Source organism: Rhinolophus hipposideros (genome assembly GCF_964194185.1).
Source record: "Rhinolophus hipposideros genome assembly, chromosome: 1".
Taxonomy (NCBI): domain Eukaryota; kingdom Metazoa; phylum Chordata; class Mammalia; order Chiroptera; family Rhinolophidae; genus Rhinolophus; species Rhinolophus hipposideros.
The window spans coordinates 69,893,397-69,908,983 of NC_138047.1; the positions used below are offsets into that span (position 1 = coordinate 69,893,397).

Here is a 15,587-nt window from a genome sequence, read left to right on the forward strand (position 1 = left end):
ACTCTTGTTTCATCTAGACCTCTCCCCAGGATTATATTGAACTAAATTCTAGACATTATTTCATCTGTAAATATTTTGGTATGTTAACACGAAAACAATAAGTACTTCCCTCCCCTTTTATTTTACCTAAAAAAAATGAATATTAATTTCCTTTGCTAAGTCTGTTGCCCTAAAATGCTCTAGGATTTACATATTTTATCAGATGTGAACAATGTTATTAGATTGTTCTGAACATATTGTAAATTATCTTCATTTTGAAGTGTGTATATTGTTTTGTTTTGTTTTGAGGAACCTACACATTGTGAAGCCAACCCTGACCTGATCTTTGAAGATATGGAAGTTATGACAGACTTCGAATTACATGTGCTTTGTAAACAGTATCGACACATTAATAACTTCCAATTAGACATGGACTTGATTTTAGATTCTGGAAAATTCCGAGTTTTAGGACGCATCTTGTCTGAATTGAAAGAGAAGGTATTAAAGAAGATTGCTACTCTTTTTCTATATTTCCCAATTAGTTAAACTTGTTTAAAACAATTCCGGTATGACTTCACTTTCTTGAAGTTTTAGGCTATGTCAGTTCTACATCCTTCTAGAAATTAGTGTTTTGAGCATTTTTTGGATATGCAATAATCTCCCCTTATCTACTCTTTCACATTCCATGGTTTTAGTTACCCACAGTCAATTGTGGTCTGAAAATACTAAATGGAAAATTCTGAAAATAAATAATTCATAAGTTTCGGATGCTATTCTGAGTTGTGTAAAATCTTGTGCTTTCCCACCTGGAACATGAATCATCCCTTTGTCCAGCATATCCACACTGAAGACACTATTTACTATTTGTCTTTTAGTCACTGAGTAGCCCTCTCGGTTATCAGATCTATTGTCGGTTATCAGATTGACTGTCATGGTATCATGGTGTTTGTGTTCAAATAGCCCTTATTTTACTTATTAGTGGCCCCAAAGTGCAAGAGTAGCAGTGTTGTCAATTAGGATACAGTGTTGGCAATTAGGATATGCCAAAGAAAAGCTGTAAAGTGCTTTCTTTAAGTGAGAAAACTATACATGTATAGGAAAAAACATTATCTGTGGTGTCAGGCATCCACTAGTGGTCTTGGAATGTATCCCCTGTGAATAAGCGGGTTCCACTGTATTTGGGCATTTATTTTCCTCATTATTTTTCCTCTGTCGAACCTCAGAAAAATAGAAGTTAGTAGAATACATCTATCTTGATGTTTTTAAAAAATAATCTTAATTGTCATTTCATAGGTGACAATCTGTAGGATTGTTTCAGAGTGAGTATTTTAAAGATACTATATTAAGTAGTAATTTAATTAACTCTACAGTTTATATGTGAACTAGCTTAAATTTGTAAGGTCACAATCCCAACAGTACTTTTCTATTTTAGTAGCTATTCCCATTAACTGTCCTTCAAAATCAAAACTGAGAATTAAATTTTAGGTCTGAGGTTTAGAAATTAAAGTAATTTATATGTAATCGAAACTAAGAATTTTACTTTTGCTGTGATTACTTGACTTTTATTGAAGAAGCAATTGATCATTAGATACTTACATCATAATTTTATTTTCCATGTATCTAATCCATAAATGTATTTTCACAGGGTGATAGAGTTGTGTTATTTAGCCAATTTACCATGATGCTGGATATTTTAGAAGTTCTCTTAAAACATCATCAACATAGGTACCTCAGATTAGATGGAAAGACTCAGATTTCTGAAAGGTTGGTATACTTCAGTTTCAAAACTCCACCTTATCCTCAAATAGGTGGAAATGTTTGTATTTTAATGTCTAGAGCAATTGATAGAATTGTATAACTTTGAGTCTTATATGTGTGGTTACTTGAAATCATTACCTTAAGATGGGAAGCATTTTCTTTTAATCTTTTGGTCTGAACTGCATACAAATATACTGTAGTACCTCGGTTTTCGAACATCTCCGTTGACGAACATTTCGGTTTACGAACACCGTACGTTTTATAGATCTATAGTGTCATTAGATGGTAAAATTCATGCTAAATTTGCAGTTTTAGGGGTTGATTTTAAAGGTCTGGAACGGATTAATCCATTTTGCATTACTTTCTATGGGGAAACCGTGCCTCGGTTTTCGAACGTTTCAGAACTCGAACAGTCTTCCGGAACGGATTACGTTAGAAAACCGAGGTACCACAGTACTTTGAAACAGCTGTTACAGTTATATATTTACCAGTGTTTTTACTTTTAAAAATCATTTAAAGTCTGAAGTATTTTGTCTTTAAACCAAGATTGTTTGAAAATCTTGGGCTATTCATGTTTTAAGGGTAATTCACTTTTTTTGTTTGTTTTTTTATCAGCACAAGTAAATTTTTTCTCTCTGTTAGAGTGTTAGAGTGAGGGTAGAAGTCATGCTAAACGAGAATACATCAGTACAGTTTGATCTTGAGATCCTTAAATTCACAGGAATATTGTCTATCAGTAGCAGCTGATAGACTTCTGAGAAGATTAAAGGTGTATGCAGAATTTAGATAAGCCAGAAGTTATAAACAAAGGACAAAATAGTCCTTTAGGAAGTAATTAAATCTGAATATTTGAATTAAATAAGACTTAGTAGAGAGATGAGTAGTATAGAAAAGAAGTTGGTGAACTGGGAAGGTCTTTCAATAAAATAACTACAGGTAATGTAACTGTAATACAAAGAGCATGTATTTACATCTTCAAGTTGTTGTCTTCAGTCTTAATTATATACCTTTTAGTGAGATTTAACCTAATACATTCATCTTACAGGATTCATCTGATTGATGAGTTTAATACCGATATGGATATCTTTGTGTTTCTGCTTTCAACAAAAGCTGGTGGCTTAGGAATAAACCTGACTTCAGCAAATGTTGTTATACTTCACGATATTGACTGTAATCCATACAATGACAAACAAGCAGAAGATAGATGCCATAGAGTAGGCCAGACTAAGTAAGTGTTTTCAGTTGAAATTTATTTTTAATTAAATGCAAGTTTAATTTGTGTAGAATATTTGCATACAGTCTGATGTTCTGCCTTAGTTTTTATATTTTTAGCAAAGCATGGCTGCTGATGTATTGCATATCAGCGGGTGTTGAACATAAACTATGTAACTTAATCTCTTTCTAGTAATTAAAACAAAGTAAACTTCCACCCCACCCCAAATAGTTCTTTTGCTAATGAAAAGGAAGTTTTATCAATGATCCAACCACTTTGAAAAAGGGGTAATTAGTAATTTAAAAGATTTGTTTGTTAGACCATTTGAGAGCCAGATAGACTTGTTGTAATATACATGCTGTTGCTACCCTGTTGCCCTTTAAGAAATAGATTATTGGAATGGTAGATATTTTAGGTGACGGTTAATTTTGACATTGGTCACAGGACCGTATAGAGGTGAAAGAATACTACAATTCAACTCTACTTGCACATTTAAGCAGTGGACAGTGTTTTATTTGTGGAGTATTTTACTGTATTTCCAAAAGGTAGTGATATATTCATTTATGAACCAAATATTTGTCAGTACCTATTGTGGGACTAAAACCTCCCGTGTAGTCTTTGTACTACACTTCCTTACTTTTTATACTGAATTATTTCTTGGAACCTAATAAGCAAAGTATGTTCCTTTTTTAAATGGAATACCTATCTGAACCCAGAACTTTTTGTTGTAATATAGTTTTACCAGTAATTTTTAAAGTATAGATATCTTTCTCTCTTCTCTTGGATCAGTAATAGGAAAGGATGTTTAAATGTAACATGTTCAGAAAAAGGAGAAATTAAATTTATGAAATATTTGTTATACAATTTTCAAATTATTCTTGTTAAACTTTGAGATGATTTATGTAGTTCATATGTATCCAAATAATTTTATATTTAGTAACCAATGGATATATCATTATCTTTTTTCTTTTCTTTTTAGAGAAGTACTAGTTATAAAATTAATAAGCGAAGGGACGATCGAAGAATCCATGCTAAAAATTAACCAACAGAAATTGAAACTAGAACAAGATATGACCACCGTAGACGAAGGTAAGTTGTTTATAAGCAGAAATTTCTGTATTATCCACATGAAAAGGTGTTAAATTAGCAATAATAGCAAGAGGATAACAAAGATGGTCTGAGTCCTTAACTGGCATGAAGTTTAGGGCCGGCATAGGAGAAAATAAGCATACTCATTTCAGAAGTTCTGTAATAACTGAGATCATTTTGCCAGATATAAACACCTTGACTTTGGAAAATTCTTTCTATTCTATCCCTTATCTCTGACACCAAAACATTCCAGAAATAAAATTGGATCTATTATTTTATACACAATTTTATGATTTACCTACAATATAAGTAATACGAATAGATGGCCTAATATTAACTTATTAATAACTCTAACATTTACATTAATTTCATTTTGTCTAGCAAATATTTATTGCACTAGAATGCAGTAAAATGTATTTTTTCAAAAATTTCAGATTGAAATAGTTGGGTCTAGAAAAAACCCTCAAATAAGAAACCTTCACTCCACCTTTTTGAAAAGAACAATTTTTAAAATTTTATAAGTTTAAACATTTTAAACATATATATATTTGAAAAGATATACATCCACATAGTTCAAAATTCAAAAGTTACAAAAAAGAGCAAACAAAAGCCTCCTTCCCACCCTATTATCCAGCTTCCCCGTAAAGGTGATACATTAGCTTTTTGTTACCAGTTATTTTATGCAGATAGCGGTAAGTATATGCATTCTTTCTCCCTTTTACAGAAGTTATGCAGTCTTCTACATCTTGTTTTTATTTAATGTTAAATTTAATTGAAAATAAGCATTTTTATTATTTGAATAAATAAGGATATTCCTAATACTGATAATGGTTTGTTTCAATTCAACAGATTTCCATTGGATATTTACTGTTTTATTATTTTGTCAGACATTCCATACTCTAAGAGCTCAATATATTTTAATCTGTCTTCAGAGAGAGATGTATGATGATATGTGTCCTTCATGTATAGCGTTTATTTTAGGGTGCTGTGCCAGGTTGGGGAGGCAGGCATTAGAGAAAGCTTAACTAAGAAACAACCAAGTTAAGACCTTTAAGGGTGAGGATGAATAGAATAACCATAACTTAAACAATTAACAGTAATTACTAGGCTTTGTGTGGAGGTGGCAACTTGCCAATTTCAGATTATCCAGCAAAACTAAGAGTTAACACATAAGGCAGATTCCACTGGGCACTGTGCTTTTCCTGATTATTTTATTAGAGCATCTTTTCAGATTTGATAAAGCAATTGAATACCTCGGTTAAGTCTCTTAGCAATGCTAGCAAATACCCAGATACGTTGATTTTATCCTATCAGTAAATCTTTCAATAGAACCATCATAGTTATTAATAATTAATCGGGGACTCAGCTGTTTGATTGCCAGACTCCCAACTATCTTTAACTATATTTCAAAATGAGAGGTTAGGGGTGGCTGGTTAGCTCAGTTGGTTATAGAGTGTGGAGCTAGTAACACAAAGCTTGCCGATTTGATACCCACATAGGTCACTGTGAGCTGCACTCTCCTTAAAAAAATTAGATAGATAGATAAATAAAATAAAATAAAATAGAGGTCATTTCTCAGGGGCTAGTTTGTTTCCCCAAAGCTATGTTCTCCAATCTTTTTTGAAAAGTGAGAGTGGTGGGAGAGGTGTAGTATAAGCCTACTGACTATATTCTCAGAGCCGAGGGGGAGTGTGGGGGGTGGGGGTGTTGTCCTATTCAAATACTTAATTTTCCTATTCCCACTGGAGCTTCACAGCCCTCTATTATCCCCACATCCAGTGTTTCTTTGATTCAAATTTTCCAAAGAGTAAACCTTTTGTATACTTGGGGCAAATGACTGGCTCTGAGGGAAGGTTTTAGGTGTCCTACCCTTCAATCTCTTTTTACCTCCATATGTTTCCCATCTTTCAGAAGTACCCATTACCTCCACGTCCTGAGCTCTAGGGGTGAGGGGGATTCTGAGCATGAAGTACAGTAACCTTGCATTTCCCACCTGCCCGTACTTTAGTTTTTGCTGTGTCTATTCTGCTAAAGTCAGTTTCCATTCTTCCATCTGCGTTTCATCTTCCAAAATTTATTGACAGGTCTCTCTCTCGACTGCTGTCTTTTTCTTCTGTTCTTTCTCTTTATGTTTAATGCCCCCCTTTTGTCCCCCATGGCATTTAATGGTATTTCATGAGAGCAGAGGTGATATGTATGTCAGTCATTTCCAGTCATAATTCATGTAAATTATTTGCATTTATATAAATTTCTTTATTTGAAAATTTACCTGTTATTTTCATACCCGGTGTGTCTGTTAAAATAGCAACTTATTTTAGCTATGCTCTTAGCATAGCTTTAAAATGTTTAGTTATGTTTAGTAATGTTTAGTTTAAAATGTTTAATTATGAAAATTTCCCCCAGTTATCACTCTTCCCTTCTGTAGGAAATTTCCTCCTTTATCATATAGATGCTATTTATATATCAGTTGTTCCCAATAAGTGTTTTATTGGGTAGAGGATACAATAATGTCTTTCATTTAATCTCTTAACTGTGTATAATGATTTTGTCTTTGGCTTTGCCCCTGGTTTCATTTAAATAATTTGACACTGACCCTGATAATAGTACAAGTATGCCCTTCTTTTCATCTCTCACAGTGAGTTCCATTTCCTCTGTAAACAAAAGGTATATTTGTAATATAGCATGTATGTGCTTTATGTTTTGTGTATGCCCCTTTTCCCAGGAAACTGAAAGATTAAAGACCATGATTCCTCTCGTGTGTGCTTGTCAGATTTTTGTGTTTCTAGAACTTGCCTTAGTGGATATCAAAGTGTAGCCCCTGGACCAGCCACAGCAGCACCACCTGGGAAATTGCCAGTTTGAATTGTAAATTCCCAAGCCCAACTCCATCACAATGAGTCAGAAACTAGGGAAAGGACACTATAATCTGGTTGCTGTTTCTGATACATGCTAAAGTCAGAGAACCACTGCTTTAGAATAAGGATTGTATGGGTCTTTTCCTTTAATTTCCCTTAATACAGTTATATTAATAAGTTATCTACCATTTAAAATTTTTTTATTATGGAAATTTTCATGCAAAAATGTTGAAAGCATAGCATGAATAAAAGTACGATTCAACGATTGTAACAATTTACAGTGTTTATTTCATCTACCTTTTTTTAGTGAACTATTTTAATGTCAGTCATAGACATGAAACTTCATGCTGAATGTTTCAGCATGTTCCTCTAAATTTCTATAATATTATTATTACATCCAGAAAATTAACAGTAATTTCAAATATTATCACATATTGTCCACATTTGGATTTTTCCCAGTTATGCTCTTAATACTTTATAGCTTTTTGTAAAAACCAAAACAAGATGAAATGAAACTTCACACCTGCATTTTACTGTATTATTTTAGTGTCTTTAAATTTAGAAGAGTCTCCCCACCCTTTTCCTTCTTTTCTTCTCCTCCTGCATTCCTAGTAATAATGAATTTTGGAGAGTCTTGTTGTCTTGTGGATTTGTATTCTTGTCTTATTATATTCAGGATTTGCCCAATTATTCATGGTGTCAGTTAATTTAGGACAAGTGTCAATCTGGATTTCATGGGCTATTTTCCGAGCGTGAAGGCAAGGGTGTCAGTGAATTCCCTGAGAATTTATGCAATAGTTTGTGTTCATGTGCATATGACTTTCACTGAAAGGATAGATAAAAGTACTCTCATAATTTTAGATTATAACTGGGAGGAGGGGAGAGGTGATAAAGGTGATGAGTTTTGCTACATTTAGCCCCATCTAATTTATAAAATTGTTCATAGCTACAAATGTCCAAATATTTATGAATTGTCAGCCCTACCATGTTATTGTAAACTAATAAATCAGTTCCTCTAAAAACAATCTGAGTGATTGAGTTAATCAAGGGTGACTAAATTCTGTGCCACCTTGATAGACAAAATGTTTTCACATCTTAGAAAATCTTGAATAATTCCTGGACAAGTACCTAGATACTAGAGTCCCATTTAATTGAAATATGGGACAAACATTGGGAAAAAGATAATTTACAGTGGATACTTTAATCCTCAACGGGGATTGCTGTACTCAAGATTTTATTTCGATGTGTCAGTTAAATCAAAGTCAGTGATTGGATCCTTGGACTGGAAATAAGCGAGTGAGTTCTCTCTGGTGTGATTGGGAGCTCTGTTGTCCTGTGTTCAGCATTCAGTTTGTTACATAAATGTGTTTATTAGCAAACTTGAGGAGTAAATACTATGTGGATATGAAGATATGCTCCGAACTATCTATGTTTGTGTATCTTTATGTTATGTATAGCAAATCCGAACCCTAACTGTAGATTGCTGTGCTGTCAGTAGGCACACGAGCACAGAGAAAGGAAGTAGCCCTGTTACACGGTTTTGGGAAGGTCTTTAACAGAGCGTGCCACCGAAGCAAACTGGGCCTTGAAAGATGATTAGGAATTCTCCAAAGGTAGAGAAAATTGGAGAGAGAGAATATAGTTCCTAAAATATTTTATTACATTTTAATGCCACTTTTCTCATCTACAGGTGACGAAGGGAGCATGCCAGCAGATATAGCCACATTACTAAAAACGTCAATGGGCCTGTGAAATAACAATCGTGAATTCCTGATTGATGAGGAAATATCAACTTGGTGCACTCAAGGACATTTACATTATGATGACCATGGGGTTTATGAACATTTATAACTTTTTATAATTTCCATATTACATTTCTCATAGTATGGACAACTTTTTTGCCACTAACTGAATTCTCCCAATGCTCACATGTGAAATTTCCAAAAAAGCCACAAATATGTAGTTCTAAAGATACTGAATAATCATTTTACAAAACAGTTTTCTGAATGGGGTTTAGTTGGTGATTGTTTGTAACAAATATGCTAATGCTTTAGAAATGTCAGTATTTTTGTAATTATTTCTACCTCCAAATATATATATATATTGTCTTTCACTGGATAATGTGTGTAGATTTTTACATGTGCCTTATTTGATGATGCTTATGTCTTGTTTTTGCTTGTCTCATTCGAAGTTCTTTTTTATTACGTTAGTTTAAAGAATGCAGCTGTATAGATTATATAGCTTTCATTTTATTGCTATTTGAAGCAGATGTTCACCACTGTCAACAAGAACTCAACCTGAATCTAAAGGTGGCATTCCATATACTAACACCCCCCAGGTCCTCCCAAATACTTCTGTTCAAACAAATTTATTTGGCCAGGCACTAAGTTGTTTTCCAGTGAATAGTAACTAAAGAAGCCCTTATCTTGCTCCATGGATTAATTCCTTCTGTTCATTTCCCAGCGGCACTAATTGTGCTAATTATTACTCTGCCTATTCTTGTGCATGTTTTCATTGATTTCCCTCTCCTGGCTTTTGCTTCTCTTGAAACTGTTGCCCAGTCACTTCTGCCCCAGTCCTCTTTACTCTCTAAATAGTAGTTTATTTCCGCCACATCTCCATGCATCAGCAAAATGTTGGTGACATTTTTCCAGCCTGGCACAACAGATGAACGGGCTCTTTCACTTCAAAGCAGACTGAATGTGACTTTGTATTAAGGCAGCATCAGGTGCTGCATGGAAATGGGTCATTACCTTTACATTCTTATCAAAATATGATTTATCAGTTTCCAGAATTGCCAGTACAGGACCTCCTAAAGAGAGAGCCATTGTTCAATTCCAATTCAGTGTGGGTGACAAAGTGAAATTTAGAAGTAAAGTTGTCTACTTGGTATTAGCTCTTTATTAAATCTTTCTTTAAATTTTTGCCTGTCAGTCTATATTGCTGTTTTTATTACACATCAGTTTCTTTGTATAACTTGTGAGTTTCATGTGTTTCATTTTTATTATGTAAATATCATTATAAATAAACTTATTTATAAATGAAAGCTTTGTTAATTATTGGAGATTATACTTTCAGGGCATCCTGACTTGCTAAGATGCTAAGGTACTATCACCCTCTGGAGTTAGAAGGCTAATGTAGCTAGCTCTTACAGTGATTCTGCAGGTGTTAGACTGAAAACTCATGACCCCGTAGATTTACCCAATCTTGAAGGTATATTGAACATAGTCCATATATTTTAGTGTAATGGGGCTAAAAGGAATCAGCAAATACTACTACCTCCCCCTGCATCTAGTACACAAATCACTTAGTCAAATTATTGGGAATATTACCTTTTAAAATCTTTTAATGGATTTCTCGTAACTTCTGTATTAATGTATCTTCAATGGTAGACTATTTCTTTTGTTGTTAAATCCATCTTTTGATCTTCAATGAACTGTAGTTGGGTTCTTTACAAAATCCATCTTTTGATCTTCAATGAACTGTAGTTGGGTTCTTTACAACTGTAGTTGTAATGCTTTATTATGTCTTTGGGCTTAATAAAAATATTTGTGATCATAAGTTGTATTTTCAAACCCTTTTTAAAAGTTTCTAACCCTTCCTTTACCCTTAAAATATACATATATTGTTGAGCACAAATGCAATTGTAGCATATGCTTAATACGAGTATTGCCTGTTTCTCAATAAACTGGAATTTATTGCTTAGGATCTATTCTTATTAGTCCCTCCATTGGACTGATGTCGGTAATCATACTCCGTTATCAGTAGAGAGAGCATATGAGGCCACAGTTGCGAAAATATCTTGACCACCTGAAGCAGCTTTTACTTTTTTAATACAAGTCACACAGAGATAGAAGACATGCTTTATGTGTTTTCATAACTATTTCTAACCCCATGGACTTGAACTTTATGCAAGGAGATATTTATATCGCAATGTTGAGTAATATTATGTTATTGTATAGTGGTTATATAGGAGTATCAGATTTCGTTTCCCTTTGTGTGACCTTAAGTAAGACACTTAAATGGTCCATAAAATTAAGGAATTGATCCTTTGCACTTTTTCTTCCCCAAATGTATGTTTTTCTTTTCTGATTTTAATATGCAATTCAGTTTCTGCTCTGATTTATTCATATTCTTTCTCAATTTCTTAGTATAGAGACATTTAATTTGTGTACAGGGTGGGATAATGGAATGTGTTATCCTTCAGTGAAAATAGGTGACCTAAAGATTATGGTGATGCTATGATTGAAATGAAGTATTTCCATATGAAACTTGCTGTGGCTGCATTTCATATTTGAATTAGGATTTGTGTAAACAAGTGATTATCTTATTTTGAATTTTCATAATTTTAGATAAGCATTGCATTTTATTAAATTCTGTTTTTAATTAAAGTTTGTCAGAATGTAATCAATGTGCACGAAAATGAATATGCATAAGAAAGAAGAAAAGTTACTACCGTCATTATCCAGAGTATTACTCGAATTTCTTTTGTGAAAGATACTTTTTTTTTCCTTTAGACTGCCTTGATAACATGATAAGAGTACTTTGCAATGAAATTTACTTATAACCTTTTATTTATTAACAGCCACTAACGATAAGAAAATATGATCCAAAAAAGCAAGGTACTTGGAAAATACACTGTGTATTTATGTGTAATCCTTAAGGCATAAAATGTTTTAACATTTTTCTCCATTTCAGAACATTGTTGAGAAGAAAGAATCACCTTAAACAAGATCGTATTTAGCTGGGCTTTCCTTTTCCTTTTTCTTTCTTCCCCCCTCCCCACCCTCTCCCTGTTTTTGTCTGCTCAGCTATGTTTTCCTTCCTCTGCCTTGCATTTCAGGTGTAAGGCTAAGTATCATTAGTCTGTTTCCGTATAGAACATGACATTGAGCTAAACAATCCAATATTAATAATAGTAACATGTAAATTGAACTAAAACGTGATGTTCTAATATAATTATGGTTTAAAGTGGGTTAAGGGTAATCTAAATATAGTTATTTGGAAGGTTTGTATTGAAATAACTTGTTTATACTGGGAGTTCTTGCTTTCTGTGGTAGTGTGGGGCTGTGCAAATGAGTGGAAGTTGAAGTTTGCAAAATAATTATTGGGAAAAGTGATTAAAAAGTATTTGTCAACACATAAAAAAACTGGTTATAAATGTATAAATGAAAAAGTAGTAAAACATTGAGTACACTAAAGTATTAGAAACAGTGACAAAGTTTTTTTGTCAAAAAAGTAGTTTGAACAGTACCTTCTTGTACTGTTCAAACTCCCAAGCAACTTTTTTTAATACTTTGGAAAATTGTCATAATTCTAAATTTGGATCAGTTTCCAACATTTTACTATACTCTTCCAATGACACAAAATACCTCTGTTCTTTTTTTCTCTTTTAATAGACTTTATTTTTTAGAGTTTTAGGTTCACACCAAAACTGAGCAGAAAACAGAGTTCCCATGTACCACACTCACTGTCAACACCCTACACCACAAGGGTATGTTTGTTTCAGTACCTGCACCTGCACTGATACATAACCACCCAAAGTCTGTAGCTTACTGAGGGTTCACTCTGGGTGTTGTACATTTGATGGGTTTGACGAATCTACCAATATACCGTGTTTCCCCGAAAATAAGACCTAGCCAGACCCATCAGCTCTAATGCGTCTTTTGGAGCAAAAATTAATAGAAGACCTGGTATGTTATGTTATTATGTTATATAAGACCCAGTCTTACATTATAGTAAAGTAAGACCGGGTCCAATCTTACATTATAGTAAAATAAGACCGGGTCTCATTAATTTTTGCTCCGAAAGACACGTTAGAGTTGATGGTCCAGCTAGGTCTTATTTTCGGGGAAACACGGTAGGATCCTACAGAATAGTTTTACTGCCCTAAAAGTCCTCTATAGCCCTATTCATCCATCCCTCTCTCCCTCTTAGCTTCTGGCAACCACTGATCTTTTTACAGTCTTCATAGTTTTGCCTTTTCCAGAATGTTAAATAGCTGAAATGATATTGTAGGCTGCCTTTTCAGATTGGCTTTTTTCACTTAGCAGTATGCATTTAAGTTTCCTCCTGTCGTTTCCTGACTTGATAGCTCATTTCTTTTTAGTGCAGCATAATACACCCTTGTTTGAATGTACCGCAGTGGTATCCACTCACCTGCTCAAGGACACCTTGGTTGTTTCCAAGTTTTGGAATTACCAACAGTGTTGCAACAAATGCCCATGAGCAGAAGATTTTTGTGTACACACGTTTTCAACTCCTTTGTGTAAATACGAAAGGGTGCGATTGCTGAACTGTATGATAAGAGTATGTTTACTTTTGTAATAAGAAACTGCCAAGCTCTCTTCCAGGGTTTCTGTACCGTTTTTCATTCTTTTCACAGCAATGAATAAAGTTCCTGTTTCTCCACATCCTTGCCAGCATTTATTTGGTGGTGTTGATGCTTAAAATTTTTGCCATCCCAACAGGTATGCAATGGTATCTCATTGTTTTTATTTGCAATTTCCTAGTGACATGATATTGAGCATCTTTTCATAAGCTTATTTGCCATCTGTGTATCTTTGATGAGGTGTCTACTCAGGTCTTTTGTTCATTTTGTAAACAGGTTATTCACTGTGTTGTTGAATTTTAAGAGCTCTTTATATATTTTGAATAATAGCCTTATCAGGTCTTTTGCAAATATTTTCTCTCAGTCTGTGGCTTGTCTTCTTATTCTTTTGATCTGTGTTCTTTTAATATGAAGTTTGACACCAGTCTCACTTCCTCCGGGGTATTTTTGTCTTTGTCACACCACCTGCCTCATTTGTGTTGCTAAGTTTGCCTTCCCCAGGTTCTCTGGCTGCATATCTAGAGCCATTTGAACTGCAGCAGTGTCAACACTCCCACTGTCAGCTCTTTCCAATTTGACACCAGCACTATCACTTGTCGTTTCTTTATTGTACTTTCATCTTTGTTGGTGAGTTCCCTTTTTCAAATATCCATTTTTGTAAAATGTCAAGTGTGTTTATCACTGAGAAACAAGCAGGCACTGCCACTATACACTGTATTGTCTGTGCGTGAACAACAATCATTTGCAGTGAACTATCAATCCCTAACAGGCTTTGAAAGAAGTGACATTGGTCATCTGTCATGCTGTGCACCCTATTTACATAGTGATTTGCTGACAATAGCTAGCAAGAAAGTTGAAGGAGTGTGTGTGGACCAGGGCAGGCCAATGTAGCTTCTTATCTGATGGGAGCCTTACTGTGAAGAACAAGGAAGTTAGGCAACAGGCATCACCTAGAGCTTAGTCTGGGGCCTCCTTTGTATCCAGTCAGCAATGGCAGGAATGGCTTGGACTTTCTTCCTTAACATCACCAGCCTGCGATGGATGTCCAACAAGTCAGGTTTCAAGACCAAAAGTGTAGTACTGCAAATTTCCCAGTAGAAATCTGCCCAAGTTACCTAGTTTAAAGGAAACAAAAATTTCCATTTAAATGTAAAAGGCATAATTTCTTAATCTAAAAATGTTTCTTTTTAATTCAAAACAATCTTATTACAAAAGTGGAATATGTGTGATAGAAAATTCGAGTTAACACCATACTCCCAATACCCAGAAGTTACTAATATTAACACCTCTTTGTATCGGGTTTTTTCCTGTGTGTTCATGCATTTGTATTAAAATGAGATGTTACAGTACATACACTTGTAACTTGATGGATCTGCACCTCTGACTACATTTTCACCTATCGAATACCCAATCAGTACTTTACGTAGGACAAAGAATCGTTTCTAGGACCAGGCATTTTACCTGGTTTTGTCCTTTAACTCTTAATTCACAACAGTACCCCTTTTTTTATGTCACTGAATGATGGAGGATCCCACAGTAGTCCTGCACAATGTCCTGTCTTCAGGATTTGGGTAACTATTGTGTCTTGTTTACCTTGTTCCTTCACACACTGCAGAGTGTAAAGCAGTAGAGTGCAAATTATCCCTAGAGAGTTCACGGTTTCAAGTTAAATATTTCTGCCTCACACGTTCTATTGCATCACATCAGAAGGCATAATATATGGGTAACTGACGGTAAGTGGAACCCTAAGATTGACCACTGTATTAGGGGGATGACAGCCTGGTCCTTCCCTGTGTTCTTTTTTTCCCCCTCCTTTGTGACTAGAAACTAATCTGGATTACATTACTTTGGCTCCATATGGACATCAATCAGTGAAGTTTAAATGTGGGCTATTAGTTTTTGTATGGAATTTAATAATGCTTATGGCTGGTGTTTTATGACTTGCTTACTAAAACACCTGTCAACCAGGAGAGTCTATTAGAGGATTCAGAGTTCGGCCAACACATTTGTGGAGCACCTACTGTATGCCACGTGCAGGTCTAGGTGCTGGGGTTAACAAGAGCATGTTATGCAAGCCACTTTACTGATGCAGCTTTTATTTTAGAAGCAGGAAGACAAACATGCAAACTGAGGGGCGATGAAGAAGAAAAGTGTGAGAAGGACTCTCAGGTGATCAGGGAGGAAAGACCTTTAAGAGGTGACATATAAGCCATGGCTTGAATGATAAAAGGGTTCCAGACATGCAGCGATCTCCAGATTAAACATTCCAAACAGAGGGATCAGCAGGTGGAAATGCTCTTAGGTGGGAATAAGGCTGGTATCTGAGAAACAAAACACCAGTGTGTGTGAAACACTGTGAGGA

General features: G+C 34.7%; 2 protein-coding genes across 8 annotated transcripts in view; one reads left to right on the forward strand and one right to left on the reverse strand.

Annotated features, from left to right (window-relative positions):
* SMARCAD1 (SNF2 related chromatin remodeling ATPase with DExD box 1) overlaps nt 1–11,281 on the forward strand; it is an 88,364-nt gene extending 77,083 nt beyond the window's left edge. For all 5 annotated transcript variants that reach the window (XM_081051701.1, XM_081051702.1, XM_081051703.1 and 2 more), the window contains 5 exons: nt 289–477; nt 1,625–1,743; nt 2,783–2,965; nt 3,930–4,039; nt 8,585–11,281. In XM_081051701.1, coding sequence (XP_080907827.1) covers nt 289–477; nt 1,625–1,743; nt 2,783–2,965; nt 3,930–4,039; nt 8,585–8,646 — 663 coding nt within the window. In that variant the 3' untranslated portion in view covers nt 8,647–11,281. The remainder of the gene's footprint in view (nt 1–288; nt 478–1,624; nt 1,744–2,782; nt 2,966–3,929; nt 4,040–8,584) is intronic.
* A 172-nt stretch (nt 11,282–11,453) lies between these two features.
* Nucleotides 11,454–15,587, reverse strand: part of HPGDS (hematopoietic prostaglandin D synthase) — a 47,442-nt gene continuing 43,308 nt past the window's right edge. Inside the window, exons 6-7 of one of the 3 annotated variants that reach the window (XR_013993554.1) lie at nt 12,982–14,340; nt 12,289–12,529 (exon numbers count right to left, since the gene is read on the reverse strand). Coding sequence is in view for 2 of the 3 variants with exons in the window: in XM_081052110.1 (XP_080908236.1) it covers nt 14,176–14,340 (165 nt within the window). In the remaining variant the exon portion in view is untranslated. Of the gene's footprint in view, nt 14,341–15,587 lie in introns of all 3 variants that reach the window. The other 2 variants (XM_081052110.1, XM_081052111.1) reach the window with 2 other exon arrangements.